The following is a 15,416-nucleotide window of genomic DNA, read 5'->3' as shown; positions in this document are numbered from 1 at the left end:
AATGTGACTGAACTGGAGGCCTTTGCCCATGAAGAATGGGCGAAGATACCCGTAGATCGCTGCAAGACACTTGTGTCAAGCTATGCTTCACGTTTAAAAGCTGTTATAACTGTAAAAGGATGCTGTACTAAGTACTAAGATTGAATGTCACTTGGGGGTTGAATAAAACTGATAATGCTGTGAGCACAGAAAAGACATTTGTGGTTATTTCATTATAACTGTTATGTTATATTTGTCTGACCTACAAGTGCCTCTTTAATGTAAATGTAAGCAAGATGACTGAATGATCAAAAGCAATGTCAAACTGGCCAAAACACTCAATTTCAGTGGGGGTTGAATAATTTTGGACACAACTGTACATATATACACACACACATATATATACATATATACACACACACACACTGCATGTTGAAATGTGTTCTTATTACAAAATATATGAAAAATAATCTGAAGAATATGTTTTAAAAAAGGGCACAATACAGGGGGAGTCAGGAGGGCACAGTACAGGGATCAGGAAGGCACAGTACAGGGGGAGTCAGAAGGGCACAATACTGGGATCAGGAGGGCACAGTACAGGGGGAGTCAGGAGGGCACAGTACAGGGATCAGGAGGGCACAGTACAGGGGGAGTCAGAAGGGCACAATACTGGGATCAGGAGGGCACAGTACAGGGGGAGTCAGGAGGGCACAATACTGGGATCAGGAGGGCACAGTACAGGGGGAGTCAGGGGGGCACAATACTGGGATCAGGAGGGCACAGTACAGGGGGAGTCAGGAGGGCACAATACTGGGATCAGGAGGGCACAGTACAGGGGGAGTCAGGGGGGCACAATACTGGGATCAGGAGGGCACAGTACAGGGGGAGTCAGGAGGGCACAATACTGGGATCAGGAAGGCACAATATGGCGGGAGTCAGGAAGGTACAATACTGGGATCAGGAGGGCACAATACTGGGGGAGTCACGGGGGCACAATACTGGGATCAGGGGGGCACAATACTGGAGGAGTCAGGAGAGCACAATACTGGAGGAGTCAGGAGGGCACAGTACAGGAGGAGTCAGGAGAGCACAATACTGGAGGAGTCAGGAGGGCACAATACTGGGATCAGGAAGGCACAATATAGCGGGAGTCAGGAAGGTACAATACTGGGATCAGGAGGGCACAATACTGGGGGAGTCACGGGGGCACAATACTGGGATCAGGGGGGCACAATACTGGAGGAGTCAGGAGAGCACAATACTGGAGGAGTCAGGAGGGCACAATACTGGGATCAAGAGTACAGTACAGGTTCTGGGACGCTGCCCTGGCCTTCCCGGGACAGCTTAGCAAAAAAACATGACTGTCCTGGCAAATCCAGGACAGTTGGCAAACATGATGTAATGCAAGATTATCATGGGGCCCCTATGCACCTGGGACCCCTGGCCAGTTCCCAGGGGTGCCCATGCATTAAAAAAGCCCTGCTGACAGAGAGCAGAGACAGTACCATACAAGTAATTCTTGACAACAGAACTTACGTCTCTCTCCAGCTCGATCGCTCGGTCCTTCAGCTTGAACAGCTCCCGGGTAGTCTCCCGCTGTCCCTTCTCCATGCTGTCCATCCTGCGGATGTCACGCTCCTGCTTCCCCTGAAACTCCTGCGGGCTCTTCGCTGCATTCTGGCTGTGCAGGACGACTTCTTGTTTCATCTGAAGGATGGGGACACACCAGGAGGTGAGGACTTTGATATTCAAGAACATTAATCCCTTCTTAGACACTTGTCCACATTGGTGGATTTCGCATCTATACCTCTTCTAGAGGCACCTCCAAATTTGGATGCTCTTCAAATTTTAGTCCCAGTGACGATGGTAACCTAGACAAATAGAGAGGAGAAATCTCCCCAGTGGGGACAGAGACAAAAAAAAAGGCCTGATGGGGGCGTTTCCCGCAGCGTTTGGCAGAAACTCAGTACGGTCCATTTAACATGATTTCCTATGGGACACGTTCACAACTCTGCGTTGTCACCCGGTGCTTTTTTTTTTTTTTGGAAAGGGTCAGGGACTTTTTTGAAGGCAAAAAGTTGCCTTTTTGGTTCTATAGACTTTTAGACTCTAATACTTTTTTTTTTTTTGGGGGGGGGGGATTTTTGCTGGGGGGGGGGGGGGCACCATTTTACATATTTGCCCTGGGTGCTAGGTGACCTTGTCCTGGCACTACCTTTTGACCACACTACTCTCTGCTGCAAGTAAGCTATAGTGTACAGTCACTGACCCGACCCCAGCTTGCAAAGCAGACAAGGAAGGAAAATTGGCACTCTGCTCTCCCCTCCTGTCAGCAAAGCCCCTACTGGAAGCCTGTAAGCATCAGTTTGCTGTGCAGGAGTTTACAGGAAGCTATAATATATATATATATATATATATATATATATATATATATATATATATATATTTATATTTATATATAGACTCAGCAGTGCTCTTTAGGCCATTGTGGCAACTTTAACCTCCTGATGCCCACGTTACACATGTGTGTGGCAACAAAGGGGCGCCCACATACTAAACAGATGGTATGGGTGGCAGAGGTTTCTGTGCTGAGAGCGCACTCCCAGCACAGAGACTGAGCTGTCAAAGACAGCTCACGGCCTCTAGTGATGATTGGGAGCCAGCGAGACCAGCGCTTGATCACGTGATCACTGTGACAGTCAACCACACTGGTCACTTGGTCTGGCAGACCTTCTGACCTACCATGTGTAATAGCCTAGTTAAAATGGCAGCTGGGGCTGGGCGAGAAGGGGTTAAAGTCCAGGGGCGGACTGACAACTCAAGGGGCCCCGAGGCAATAGGGGATCATGGGGCCCCTGTGTCCTTGCCCACACCCAAAAAAGCCTATGAAAAAAGGTACCAGGGGCATCTCATGGGGCCCCCTACTGACCCCGGGCCCTCGGGCAGTGCCCCAGTGCTCGATTGGTCAGTCCACCCCTGGGTTAAATGTGGAATGCAAGCAGCCAACATTTTCTAACTGCCAGAACCCCAAATAGATTTTTTTTTATCAGATTCATGAAGCAAAACCGGGAAAGGTGATTGCTGATTGGTTGTTGGGCTGCGGCGCCTGGCATGCAGTTTTTGCCTTGCCCGCGGTGGAGAAGTCCAGGTCCTCTGTGATCTATTGTCCAGCGTTTTGGATTTTCTCACCCTGGCATTGTCTGCTGTTCTGTGTGATGTGGGTACATTATGGAGTTCTCACGCTTTTCTCACGCTGTTTATAATTTTAGAGGGAAGCGGTGAGCCCGTCGCCGCGGCTGTATATTGGTATCCATCCTGCTCCCCGCTAATTATATTTCCTGTGCATTGTACGCGGGCGCTGGAGTCAGACGCTTACAAATGACCCGGAGCATTAACCCCTCCCTGGCTTCCTCACCATTTCACATTTGGAGTGTCTCATGGTGGTTGTTATACTTTGCCATAAAGAAGCAAAAACTGCAATAAAGTGTACCTGTCTGTCAGGGGCCACGCTGGCCATTCATTTATGGTAGCATTTTGGGTGTTCGTGGCCTGAGTGTTGTCCCTTGTGCTGCCCCTCTTAGGCTGCGTTTTTTGGTACTGGATGAACACAGGCAACACTAATGACGCAGAACAAAATAGCCTTCTATGTGGCATGTTCACACTACAACAGAGTTCAGCTGTGTTAAAATGCAACATGTTTGCATTTAATTGTACCAGAACATACATACACTATATTGCCAAAAGTATTGGCCCCGCCCTCCCAATCATGTGATTCAGGTGTTCCAATCCCCTCCATATCATGTGATTCAGGTGTTCTAATCCCCTCTATGGACACAGGTGTATACAATCCATCCCCTAGGCATGCAGACGGCTTCTACAAACATTGGTGAAAGAATGGGTCGCTCTCAGGAGCTCAGTGACTCCAAACGTGGTCCCGTGATAGGTGGCCACCTGGGCAATAAGTCCATCCGTGACATTTCCTGGCTACTAAATATTCCACGCTCAACTGTTAGTGGGATTATAACAAAGTGGAAGCAACTGGGAACAACAGCCACTCAGCCACCAAGTGGTAGGCCACGTCACATGACAGGGCGGGGTCAGCGCATGCTGAAGCGCACAGTGCGCAGAAGTCGCCAACTGTCTGCAGAGTCAATAGCTAAAGACCACCAAACTTGGTGTGGCCTTCAGATGAGCCCAACAACAGTGTGTAGAGAGCTTCATGGAATGGGCTTCCATGGCCGAGCAGCTGCATCCAAGCCTTCCATCACCAAGTGCAATGCAAAGCGTCAGATGCCATGGTGTAAAGCACGCCGCCACTGGACTCTAGAGCAGAGGAGGCATGTTCTCTGGAGTGACCAATCACACTTCTCTGTCTGGCAATCTGACGGACGTGTCTGGGTTTGGCGGTGGCCAGAACGGTACTTGCCTGACTGCATTGTGCCAAGTGTAAAGTTTGGTGGAGGGGGGATTATGGTGTGGGGTTGTTTTTCAGGGGTTGGATTTGGCCCCCTAGTTCCAGTGAAGGGAACTCTTAAGGTGACATTTTGGACAATTTCATGCTCCCAGCTTTGTGGGAAGAGTTTGGGGATGGCCCCTTCCTGTTCCAACATGACTGCCCTCCAGTGCACAAAGCAAGGTCTATAAAGACATGGAGGAGCCAGTTTGGGGTGGAGGAACTTGACTGTCCTGCACAGAGTCCTGACCTCAACCCCATAGAACACCTTTAGGATGAATTAGAGCGGAGACTGCGAGCCAGGCCTCCTCCCCCGACATCAGTGCCTGACCTGACAAATGTGCTTCTGGAAGAATGGTCCAACCTTCCCATAGACACCCTCCTAAACCTTGTGGACGGCCTTCCCAGAAGAGTAGAAGCTGTTATAGCTGCAAAGGGCGGGGCCAACTCAATACTGAACCCTACGGACTAAGACTGGGGGGGCCATTAAAGGTCATGTGCGTGGAAAGGGCGGGGCCAACTCAATATTGAACCCTACGGACTAAGACTGGGGGGCTATTAAAGCCATGTGCAAGCAGATCAACAGCTGACTGTTCAACGGTCATGTGATCTGTCAGCTTTTGGAGCCAGCGAGGGACAACTGCTACATACGTTTGATATTTTTTTTTAAACCTCACAAAGTATTTTTTTTTTAAGTGCCTAATGTTGGTTTGGTATCAGCCCCTGAAATCTTCACTACAGCATAGCTCAGACTGGGAGAAGGAGAAGTAGCAGAAGCAGCCAAATAGCTGCGCTGCATTGCTCATGTGCTAACAAGGAACATGCTGATAGGAGGAGAGTGCAGAGTGACAGCTTGATGAACTGATCAGTCTGCTGCTTCTCCTTTGACTGTCCATTCACAGGCTGGGGGAGAGACAAGACCCGTAGGTGGTACTTAATTGAAAAAGAGGAAAATCAGGTCTGCACTGTGTAAATCTCAGGACTGGATGGACAGAAATACAAATCCTTTGGTAAAACATCTCATATACATATTTCATCTGTGTATTTATCAGTTTATCGGGTGTTTAGATGTAATAAATGTATTTTAGAATTTAAAAAAAAATCCAAGCTCACTTCATAATGGATGCAGGCATCGCCCATCCAAATACAATGAAGCACTCATGAGTTCATACTCTCCATTTACAGACAAGTCCCGGTGAAGTCCTAGGACATGTATGCGGTTGTTCGAACAATCTGTGACCTTCATTGGACCACCTCTCAGCCTGATTGTTTCTTCTCTATATATTTCTATACTGGAAGGTCCTCTTTAAGGGTTACAGATTTTTATCAACTGAAATGCAGAGGGACTCAGAACCAGATGGCACATAATAAGATATTCTAATGCTTCCGCACTCACAAGGCCATCCAAGGAGTAGAATCATGCAGAAATCCTGGGAAATAATTCAAGATTGGATTTGCGCTATTAAAACTGGCCTGATGGATAAGTATAGTATCCCCAGTATGAAATCCTTGATACAAACTCCCCATGAGCACTTCGTACCGAATTCAGCTCATTCTGCAGCTGCTGGTTGATGTTCCGGACTTCATCCACTTGGCATTCAAGCGCCAGAATTTTGCTTTCCTTAATGGCCAAAGTGGTCTTTAGTGTTGATTCAATTTTGCTCTCCAGGATCTTGTACTTCCTGCAAAACAAAAAACAGCGTAACGAGTGGTTCCTCTATGCACGTCCAGACATTGTGATGTAGAACTTGGCATGCAAGAAGGAAAGCACCAAATACAAATTGTGTCAAGTCTACTTTAATGTTTCCTACCATAAAAATCCAACTAGATTTTTAGGATCCCCTTCATTGGGGCTTGTTACAGCTAAAAGCTTTGGACTAGTGTAGGGCTCAAAATTTCAAGTCCTTCACTACTAGCCAGGCCTTAAGAGTTGCTTACCAACAGTTGCCCCACCCAATACTCCCTCATAAATTATCTCATGAAATGACACTGTTAAATGTTTTAGGCAGAATAAAGTTACAAAATAAATATTAACAACTTTTATTACCTCCTCCTTGCCATGTCCTCTTCCTTCTCCATCCCATGCTCTCCTCCTCCTCCAGTCCAATCTCCACCATCCCATGTCCTCCTCTTCCAGTGTCATCTCCTCCACCCCACATTCTCCTTCAGTACCATCTCCTCCATCCCATGTCCTCCTCCTCCTCCAGTCCCATCTCCACCATCCCATGTCCTCCTCTTCCAGTGTCATCTCCTCCATCCCACATCCTCCTTCAGTACCATCTCCTCCATTCCATGTCCTCCTCCTCCAGTCCCATCTCCACCATCCCATGTCCTCCTTCAGTACCATCTCCTCCATCCCACATCCTCCTTCAGTACCATCTCCTCCATTCCATGTCCTCCTCCTCCAGTCCCATCTCCACCATCCCATGTCCTCCTTCAGTACCATCTCCTCCATCCCACATCCTCCTTCAGTACCATCTCCACCATCCCATGTCCTCCCCTCCATCCCACATCCTCCTTCAGTACCATCGCCTCCATTCCATGTCCTCCTCCTCCTCCAGTCCCATCTCCACCATCCCATGTCCTCCTCTTCCAGTATCATCTCCTCCATCCCATGTCCTCCTCCAGTCCCCTGACAGACCCCACCCCCTATTACCGCCCCCATTCCGCCACTGAGAGACCCCTCACGTCCTCACTTATAATGGTACAGGGCACACAGCAGAGTACATGGTACACAGTAGGGTACAGGGCAGACAGCAGGATGCACAGCAGGGTACAGGGCACATAGCAGGGCACATTTTTGGTATTTACCAGCAGCAGCTTGAATGTGAGTGATGTCAGCAGGCGGCGGAGCCGTAACAGTTTTCCTTGGCAGGGAAGCAGATAGGGGAGGGGCTTTGGCTCCACATTCTCCTATCAGGAGAAAGAGGCTGCCCCAGCAGCGGACTGCACAATGACAGCTCATCACAACCGGTGCTCAGAAATGCGAGCAGGTGAGTGGAAATTTTGAGGGCTGGACTTTTGGAAATGGAGGATGCTAAATCAGTGTCTGGAGTGCTTCTTCCTCTCTGGAGTTTTCTCTTCCCGCAGGATCTCTATATTTCCACTAGTTCAACACACGTCTTTTTCATCGGCAGCAAGCCCAGGTGAAGCTCTGAGCCCCCGAAATTTGTTGGATTTTCACGGTATGAAACTTTGAATAAAACTACCTGGACTTAAACTGTGTCTGTAGCTTTGCTCCTTGCACAGCAAGTTCTACCTGAGATACAACCAACCCTCGCCAATTACGTCTAGGAGAGCTAGAGGATATTTGGAAACACACAGTCCCCCTTTCTACTTCTCATCCATTACGCGGTGTCAGCTTTTGAGGAATCCAGGCTAAAAGGCTCAATCAAGACGTCTAACCTGCAAACTCCAGAACTCTTGCCTTCCTGAAAGAACTAAAACTTGAATTATAGGTGGATTGACCTTTTCCTGACCACAGGCCATTGAAACCTAGATACCCAGAACACATTTAGTAGCATTAGTATGTTTTGGTTAAACGGATAATAATTCTAGCCCAGCGTTTCTCAACCTTTTTTCAGTCAAAGCACCCTTTAAAATTATGGACAGTCTTAAGGCATCCCATACTAAAATATGAAAAACTAGTCTAATAGTTTTATATAATGCAGCAACATCCACACATGTAGGACACCCAACATTAGAGGTGGGGGTGGGGGGGGACCCCTGTATCATCTTCCCAAATCCCTCTTATGTCTAAGACACCCTGTGCCTGTTAAGGGGTACAGGGTGAAATGTTCGAATATGGGTGTGGGGGTTGTCCATTGTTCACTGCCATGTGGTTGGTCCATTGTTCACTGCCATGTGCTGCATCCCATTTTTCTGTGTCTTGGTTTGGTGGGGGGTGTTTCCTGCAGCCCTTCCCCCTGCTGGGAGGGCCTGATGATGTGTTTCCTGTTCCTGGTTATATTTCCCTGCCCCATGTATATATATATCTTGTGTTTGTGTTAAAATAAAGCAGTCTACTTCCTGTCTTAAGAAGAGTCTGGTGCTGTCTTATTTCCTGTATGATCAGTGGCGGGGTCCGTGGATGGCGTTCGGACAGGGAAGCGAGAGTATAATGGAAATACCCTAGTGCAGTCGGGGTCCGGTTCTGTTACACAAAGCAAACACACTTTTGCACACCGGTCCTGACTAGTATTCCATTGTTTCTCTTCTCCCCCAGTTTTCCTCCATCACTGAGCTAATGTGACCCCAGCACTGATAAAGAGGGGCAGGGAAGGGTCAAACTAGAATGCTGTGCAGGCAGCTGACATCCTCCTTATCAATTGATGTCATTGGTTGTCAGGATGCCGGTGGCTAGGAGGTCATACTGGTCCACAATGAAAACCTTTGGCTTTGTGTAACTAAAAGGTTTGGCTTGTAAACAAGTTTTGGTCAATTTCTAGAAATTTTGCCAAGGCACCCCTGAAGAAACCGCAAGGCACCCCAGGGTGCCCGGGCACTTTGGTTGAGAAAGGCTGTTCTAGCCTACCCTAACTACTTTTACATCACTTTATAGAAATACATAGAAGGCTTTTATTTGCTTCATTATTTCAATAAATTTGCTGCTTGTATCTTTACTATAAGCTGTATGTTGATGGCAGCAGGCTGTCACTGCGACTCGTTCTGTGCAAATCACGAGTTGTTGGGTTTGTTTTACAAACAAACCCATGTGACCACATGATCGGGAATGAAAGTGGTTCCTTATCACGTGTTGAGACCTAAGATCCGCCAGCCACAGTCTGGTCTCGAAACGTGAAGCCTATCTTCTTGCAGGCTCCTAGTTCCAAAATGAAACCTACAATGCAGTTCCCTCAGTATGGGGAATCATGCTGGAGATTGTTAATCTACAGATTGCAGATGGTTAGGGGAGTTAAAGCTGAGTTCCACCCAAAAGGGGAAGTTCCGCTGTAAAGATTGGTCCCCCACTCCCCATTAAGGATTGACACCTTTGGGGAGCGCCTAGGTGATCGGAAGCAGAAGTTGTCCTCCTACCCTCCCTCCCCGTAGTCTTCTGGGACACGTGACAGGTCAGGGCCATTCAGAAAGCGCAGCGCTACTCACGCATGCGCAGTGGGCACCTGGCTGTGAAGCTGCAAGCTGTCACAGCCGGGTGCCCACACTGAAGATGCCGGCGCCAGAAATACAGGACGGCTGGTGAAACGGGCTGCGGCAGGGGCACCGCGGGATCGTGGGACAGGCAATTGGCTGTTTTTTTTAAAAGTCAGCAGCTACAGTTTTTGTAGCTGCGGACTTATTTTATTTTACAAAGTGAGTGAAACTCCGCTTTAAAGCCCAAAGCAGTGGTGCAGCTGTAGGTGTTGGATGCCCCTTACTTCTCAGCATTGCTGTTCTCATCTTGCAGCATCAGCTCTTTATTCAACCCAATCTTCTCCAGCTCCAGGCTCAGCTTGTCCAGCTCGCTAGACATTTGTTGGGTCTTCAGCTTTTCCAAAACCAAATCCTGCAAGAAAAAAAAAAAAAAAAAGTCTAAATGAACAGCAGACACAACGATAAAAAGGACAGAAGCAGCTTGGGACTTTTGCAACTACCTAAATCTTTCAGACACTAATCATGAGTTCTAGTTACACAAAAGCCGCAGAAATCTACAGGTTGCCATTTTTTTCTTTAATAAAAAGTCAAGTACTTGTAAATCCAAACACTTTTTTGCTACCCTTTGGACCGTAAAAAAAGTTACAAACTAAAAGCATTTTGTTCAGTAGTTGCAAAAAACGGTTTGAATGTTAAATTTACCCACTGAAGTAATTCATTTAAATTTGACAAAAAGTTTAAGGGAAACTGTTGTAAAAAGTGCGGTCAATAATGTATGTAAGATCAAACCGCGCAAATCCCCAACCAACTGAAGTCACAAAGCTGCAAGTATATAAGAGGATATCGCCTCTTAAAAGGCTAATTTTCACATTTTTAACCATTTCAATATCGGGCAATTTTACACCTTCCTGCCCAGGCCATTTTTCACGTTTCAGCGTTCTCACACTTTGAATGACAATTGCGCGGTCATACAACGTTGTACCTAAACTAAAATTTTATCATTTTCTTCACACAACTAGAGCTTTCTTTTGGTGGTACTTAATCCCCGCTGGGGTTTTTTTTTTTTTGCTAAATGAACAAAAAAAGACCAAAACCTTAGAAACAAAGAAAAACGTGTTTTTTTGTTCAGTTATAAAAGTTTACAAATAAATAATTGTTCTTCATAAATTTAGGCCGAGATGTATTCTGCTACATGTCTTTGGTGAAAAAAAAACAAATTAGGATGTATTTTTTAGTTTGTAGGAAAGTTATAGAGTTCACAAACTATGGTATAGATCTGAAAATTGATCAATCCTGAAGTACTGACAGCCAATCTAATTTCTTGAGGTCCAAGAATGTCAGGACGGTACAGATATCCCCCAAATGTCAGGACAGTACAGATATCCCCCAAATGTCAGGACAGTACAGATATCCCCCAAATGTCAGGACAGTACAGATATCCCCCAAATGTCAGGACAGTACAGATATCCCCCAAATGTCAGGACAGTACAGATATCCCCCAAGTGACCCCTTTTTGCAGAGTAGACAGTCCGACATACTACATAAGAGGAATGGCGAGTTTTTTGAAGTTGTATTTTTGTCATAATTTTTCAGAAAATGAAAAAATGAAAAAAATTATTTTCACAATTTTTTTTTACATACTGTCACCAGTGCAGTACAGCGTCATCATATAGCTGGCATGGCGGTGAACAGGGACACTGACTGGTGACAGTATGAAAAATAAATAAATACATTTTTGTTCAGTTATAATTTTTATTATTTATTTTATTTATTATTTTTGTAAAAATATATATATTTTTTTTATTATTTTAAATTTTTTATTACTTTTTATTTTTTTAAGATTTTTATTTTACTATGACCAAAGTAGTACAATGATACCATAGTAACATTGTACTACTTTGGGAAGTGGTCAGTATTTTTTTTTTTTTACACAATTTGCTTATAGCAAAGAATTACTTTGCTATAAGCAAGCATTTACCTGAATGAAATCGATTCATTCAGGTTTTTTTTTTTTTTTTTTGTGCTTAGCTGTGATTTGGCCACAGCTAATCACATGACATGTGCATGTGATCTGCTGTGACCATTCACAGCTAGGCACTAGTATACAATGGATGGCATGAATGAAGCCATCCATTGTATACAACTGTCATGCGACCTGCTGTGATTGGTCACAGCAGGTCACATGGTACCAGCAACGGGGGCCGGTACTCAGATCTGTCATCGGCCATGTCCGAGGTACACTGCCGGTGACAGATCGCGCTCTGCAACCACGCGAACTGCGCATGTGCGGGAGGACGCCAAATGGCGTGCACCCGGAAAGCTGGAGCATTTTTGCGGTCGCCAAACGGCTATAGGCCGGGCGGCTAATGGTTAACATCCTTCAGAGGGGTGATGGTCTTCATAGGGCATAGGTATGCACTTATTTAGTTTAACTATTACAGTGTTTTATTTTCAATTTTTGGTTGCTTTTCAGAGGTGTGAAGGTCCCTATAGTGCTCACAAAGTTTTAAGGGTTCACCTAGCGCAGTATCCATTTGAAAAAGTGTGGTCGGCCTAACAAAAGCAGCTGAAAGGTTTCTGTACACAACATTTTTCTTCCACCACCTCCTGTGCTAATTAACCTCTTCACGCCGGCCGCACGCAAATGTACGGCCTCCCGGCATCTGGGCCTAGACGCCGAGCGGCCGCACATTTGTGTTCTATTAAAAAAGGACATATGTGCCGAGAGCGCGCACCCTGCACATTCCCAACACACATGTCCGGTACTCACGGAAAGGTCCCAATCTCCTCACCTCGGGTGATCCCACTCCTCCGCCACGGTGACCTGCCTGTGTACCTATCCTGCTGGTTTCAGGTAAGCCTTTCCACTGCTATAGCAACTGGTCTTTGAGCTTGACCCCAGATCGTGACACAGAGATGTAGATAACCTCCATATACAAAATTCTATACCCACAGTTGATCCAGAGGAAGGCAAAACAACCCCAATAAAGCTGTTCAGTGTTCTGTATACCTCTCTCAGTGTTGCTAGTGTTCTTTTATCTACGGTCAGCTGCTGCAGGAGATCTTTGTTCTCTTTCTCGAGCTCTCGAGTTCTAGAAGAGGATTCCCGCAGCTTGGAAACCTCCTTCTCTAGTGTTCGGTTTTCTTTCTCCAAGTCGGCCAGCTTCACAGTGTTGTCATCCAAGATGGCATCTTTAAGCTCCACCTGCTGCCACAGTCTTTTTGATTCCTTCTCTAACATCTTCTTGTCCTTCTCCAGTTGGGTAAAGTCCTGCTCTATCACTTTCTTCTCTTGTTCCAGCCTCTCCAGTCTCTTGTTGGAAATCCTAAATTCCTCCAATGTCTTCTGAAGCTCCTTGTTTTCCTTCTCTACTTCCTGAAGCTCAGATTCAAGCTCCTGGAGCTTCTTGTTTCCAGCCTCAAGCAACTGCTGAAGCCTCCAATTCTCTTCACTCAGGCCTTGGTAGCTGACTTCCAGGCGTTCGGACTTCTTCCCCAAGGCCTTCAGTACTTCCACGTTCTTCTGCAGCTCTTCTTTCTCTTTCTGAAGATCGGCATTCTCTCTCTCGATCTGTGTTATTTTTGTACAGGAGAACCTCATGGTTTCCACGGCTCTCCTCAGTTCCAGGTTCTCCTCATCCAGCTGCTTGTTGTCATTTTCCAACACCTCCAAACGAATTGACACGTTCTGCAAAGTGTCCAGAGATTTCTTCAGGATTCTATTTTCTCCTTCTAACTTGCCATTTTCTTTCTCAAGAGCCTCCACCTTCTCTTCTACAATCCTCATAGAGGATGCTTTCTTGGTTAACACTTCGTTCTGCTTTTCTAGCCGATGGATCTCCTTGCCCATCTCTTCCACCCATTCCACCTTCTCCTTCACCTGATCAAAGGCCTTCTGTAGCTGCTTCTTTTCATGTTCCACCTCGTTCAGCTTACTGCTGGTGTCAGTGATGGTTTCGTGCAGCATTTTATTTTCCATCTCCACATCTTTCACTCTGGAATCGGCACTGTCTTGCGCCCGCTGTCGAAGAGCTGCAACCGCCTGGGAGAGGTGCTTATTCTCTTGTTCCAGCTCTTTAATCTGTAAAACAAACCACTTATTTACAAAAAGATTTCTGGACTATTAAGGGAAAAATCTTAAAGTAGAACTAAAGGCAAAACTTTTTTTGAATTTCAGATAGAGCAGATCTCTCCAAACTACAAACAGGGGGAGGAACTTCCGATGTAAAGGGGGGGAGGGGACTTCCGATGCAAAGGGAGGAGGGGACTTCCGATGCAAAGGGAGGAGGGGACTTCCGATGCAAAGGGAGGAGGGGACTTCCGATGCAAAGGGAGGAGGGGACTTCCGATGCAAAGGGAGGAGGGGACTTCCGATGCAAAGGGAGGAGGGGACTTCCGATGCAAAGGGAGGAGGGGACTTCCGATGCAAAGGGAGGAGGGGACTTCCGATGCAAAGGGAGGAGGGGACTTCCGATGCAAAGGGAGGAGGGGACTTCCGATGCAAAGGGAGGAGGGGACTTCCGATGCAAAGGGAGGAGGGGACTTCCGATGCAAAGGGAGGAGGGGACTTCCGATGCAAAGGGGCAGAGGGGACTTCCGATGCAAAGGGGCAGAGGGGACTTCTGATGCAAAGGGGCAGAGGGGACTTCTGATGCAAAGGCAAAGGGGGGGAGGAACTTCTGATGCAAAGGCAAAGGGGGGGGGAGGAACTTCTGATGCAAAGGCAAAGGGGGGGAGGAACTTCTGATGCAAAGGCAAAGGGGGGGAGGAACTTCTGATGCAAAGGCAAAGGGGGGGAGGAACTTCTGATGCAAAGGCAAAAGGGGGGGAGGAACTTCTGATGCAAAGGCAAAAGGGGGGGAGGAACTTCTGATGCAAAGGCAAAGGGGGGGAGGAACTTCTGATGCAAAGGCAAAGGGGGGGAGGAACTTCTGATGCAAAGGCAAAGGGGGGGAGGAACTTCTGATGCAAAGGCAAAGGGGGGGAGGAACTTCTGATGCAAAGGCAAAGGGGGGGAGGAACTTCTGATGCAAAGGCAAAGGGGGGGAGGAACTTCTGATGCAAAGGCAAAGGGGGGGAGGACTGACGTTAGAGACTTCTGATGTAAAGGGGGGGGGGGACTTCTGATGTAAAAGGTGGGGAGACTTCTGATGTAAAAAGGGGGGGGGGACTTCTGATGTAAAAAGGGGGGGGGACTTCTGATGTAAAAAGGGGGGGGGGACTTCTGATGTAAAAAGGGGGGGGGGACTTCTGATGTAAAAAGGGGGGGGGACTTCTGATGTAAAAAGGGGGGGGGGACTTCTGATGTAAAAAGGGGGGGGGGACTTCTGATGTAAAAAGGGGGGGGGACTTCTGATGTAAAAAGGGGGGGGGGACTTCTGATGTAAAGGGGGAGAGGGACTTCTGATGTAAAGGGGGAGAGGGACTTCTGATGTAAAGGGGGAGAGGGACTTCTGATGTAAAGGGGGAGAGGGACTTCTGATGTAAAGGGGGAGAGGGACTTCTGATGTAAAGGGGGAGAGGGACTTCTGATGTAAAGGGGGAGAGGGACTTCTGATGTAAAGGGGGAGAGGGACTTCTGATGTAAAGGGGGAGAGGGACTTCTGATGTAAAGGGGGAGAGGGACTTCTGATGTAAAGGGGGAGAGGGACTTCTGATGTAAAGGGGGAGAGGGACTTCTGATGTAAAGGGGGAGAGGGACTTCTGATGTAAAGGGGGAGAGGGACTTCTGATGTAAAGGGGGAGAGGGACTTCTGATGTAAAGGGGGAGAGGGACTTCTGATGTAAAGGGGGAGAGGGACTTCTGATGTAAAGGGGGAGAGGGACTTCTGATGTAAAGGGGGAGAGGGACTTCTGATGTAAAGGGGGAGAGGGACTTCTGATGTAAAGG

General features: G+C 47.1%; 1 protein-coding gene across 1 annotated transcript in view; it reads right to left on the bottom strand.

Moving 5' to 3' along the window:
• LOC149443253 (protein Daple-like) overlaps positions 1-13,607 on the bottom strand; it is a gene marked incomplete at its 5' end in the record, with an annotated part of 70,519 nt that extends 56,912 nt beyond the window's left edge. The window contains 4 exons of the mRNA XM_089655708.1: positions 1,516-1,686; positions 5,973-6,114; positions 9,811-9,938; positions 12,537-13,607. Of these exons, the coding sequence (XP_089511834.1) occupies positions 1,516-1,686; positions 5,973-6,114; positions 9,811-9,938; positions 12,537-13,607 (1,512 nt within the window). The remainder of the gene's footprint in view (positions 1-1,515; positions 1,687-5,972; positions 6,115-9,810; positions 9,939-12,536) is intronic.
• Between the last annotated feature and the right edge of the window lie 1,809 nt (positions 13,608-15,416).

This window comes from Staurois parvus, unplaced genomic scaffold (assembly GCF_062004578.1).
Source record: "Staurois parvus isolate SC_StPar_1 unplaced genomic scaffold, SC_StPar_1.0 ptg000863l, whole genome shotgun sequence".
Classification (NCBI taxonomy): domain Eukaryota; kingdom Metazoa; phylum Chordata; class Amphibia; order Anura; family Ranidae; genus Staurois; species Staurois parvus.
The sequence above is the reverse complement of the archived record's forward strand: the minus strand, read 5'-3'. Positions and strand labels throughout refer to the sequence as shown.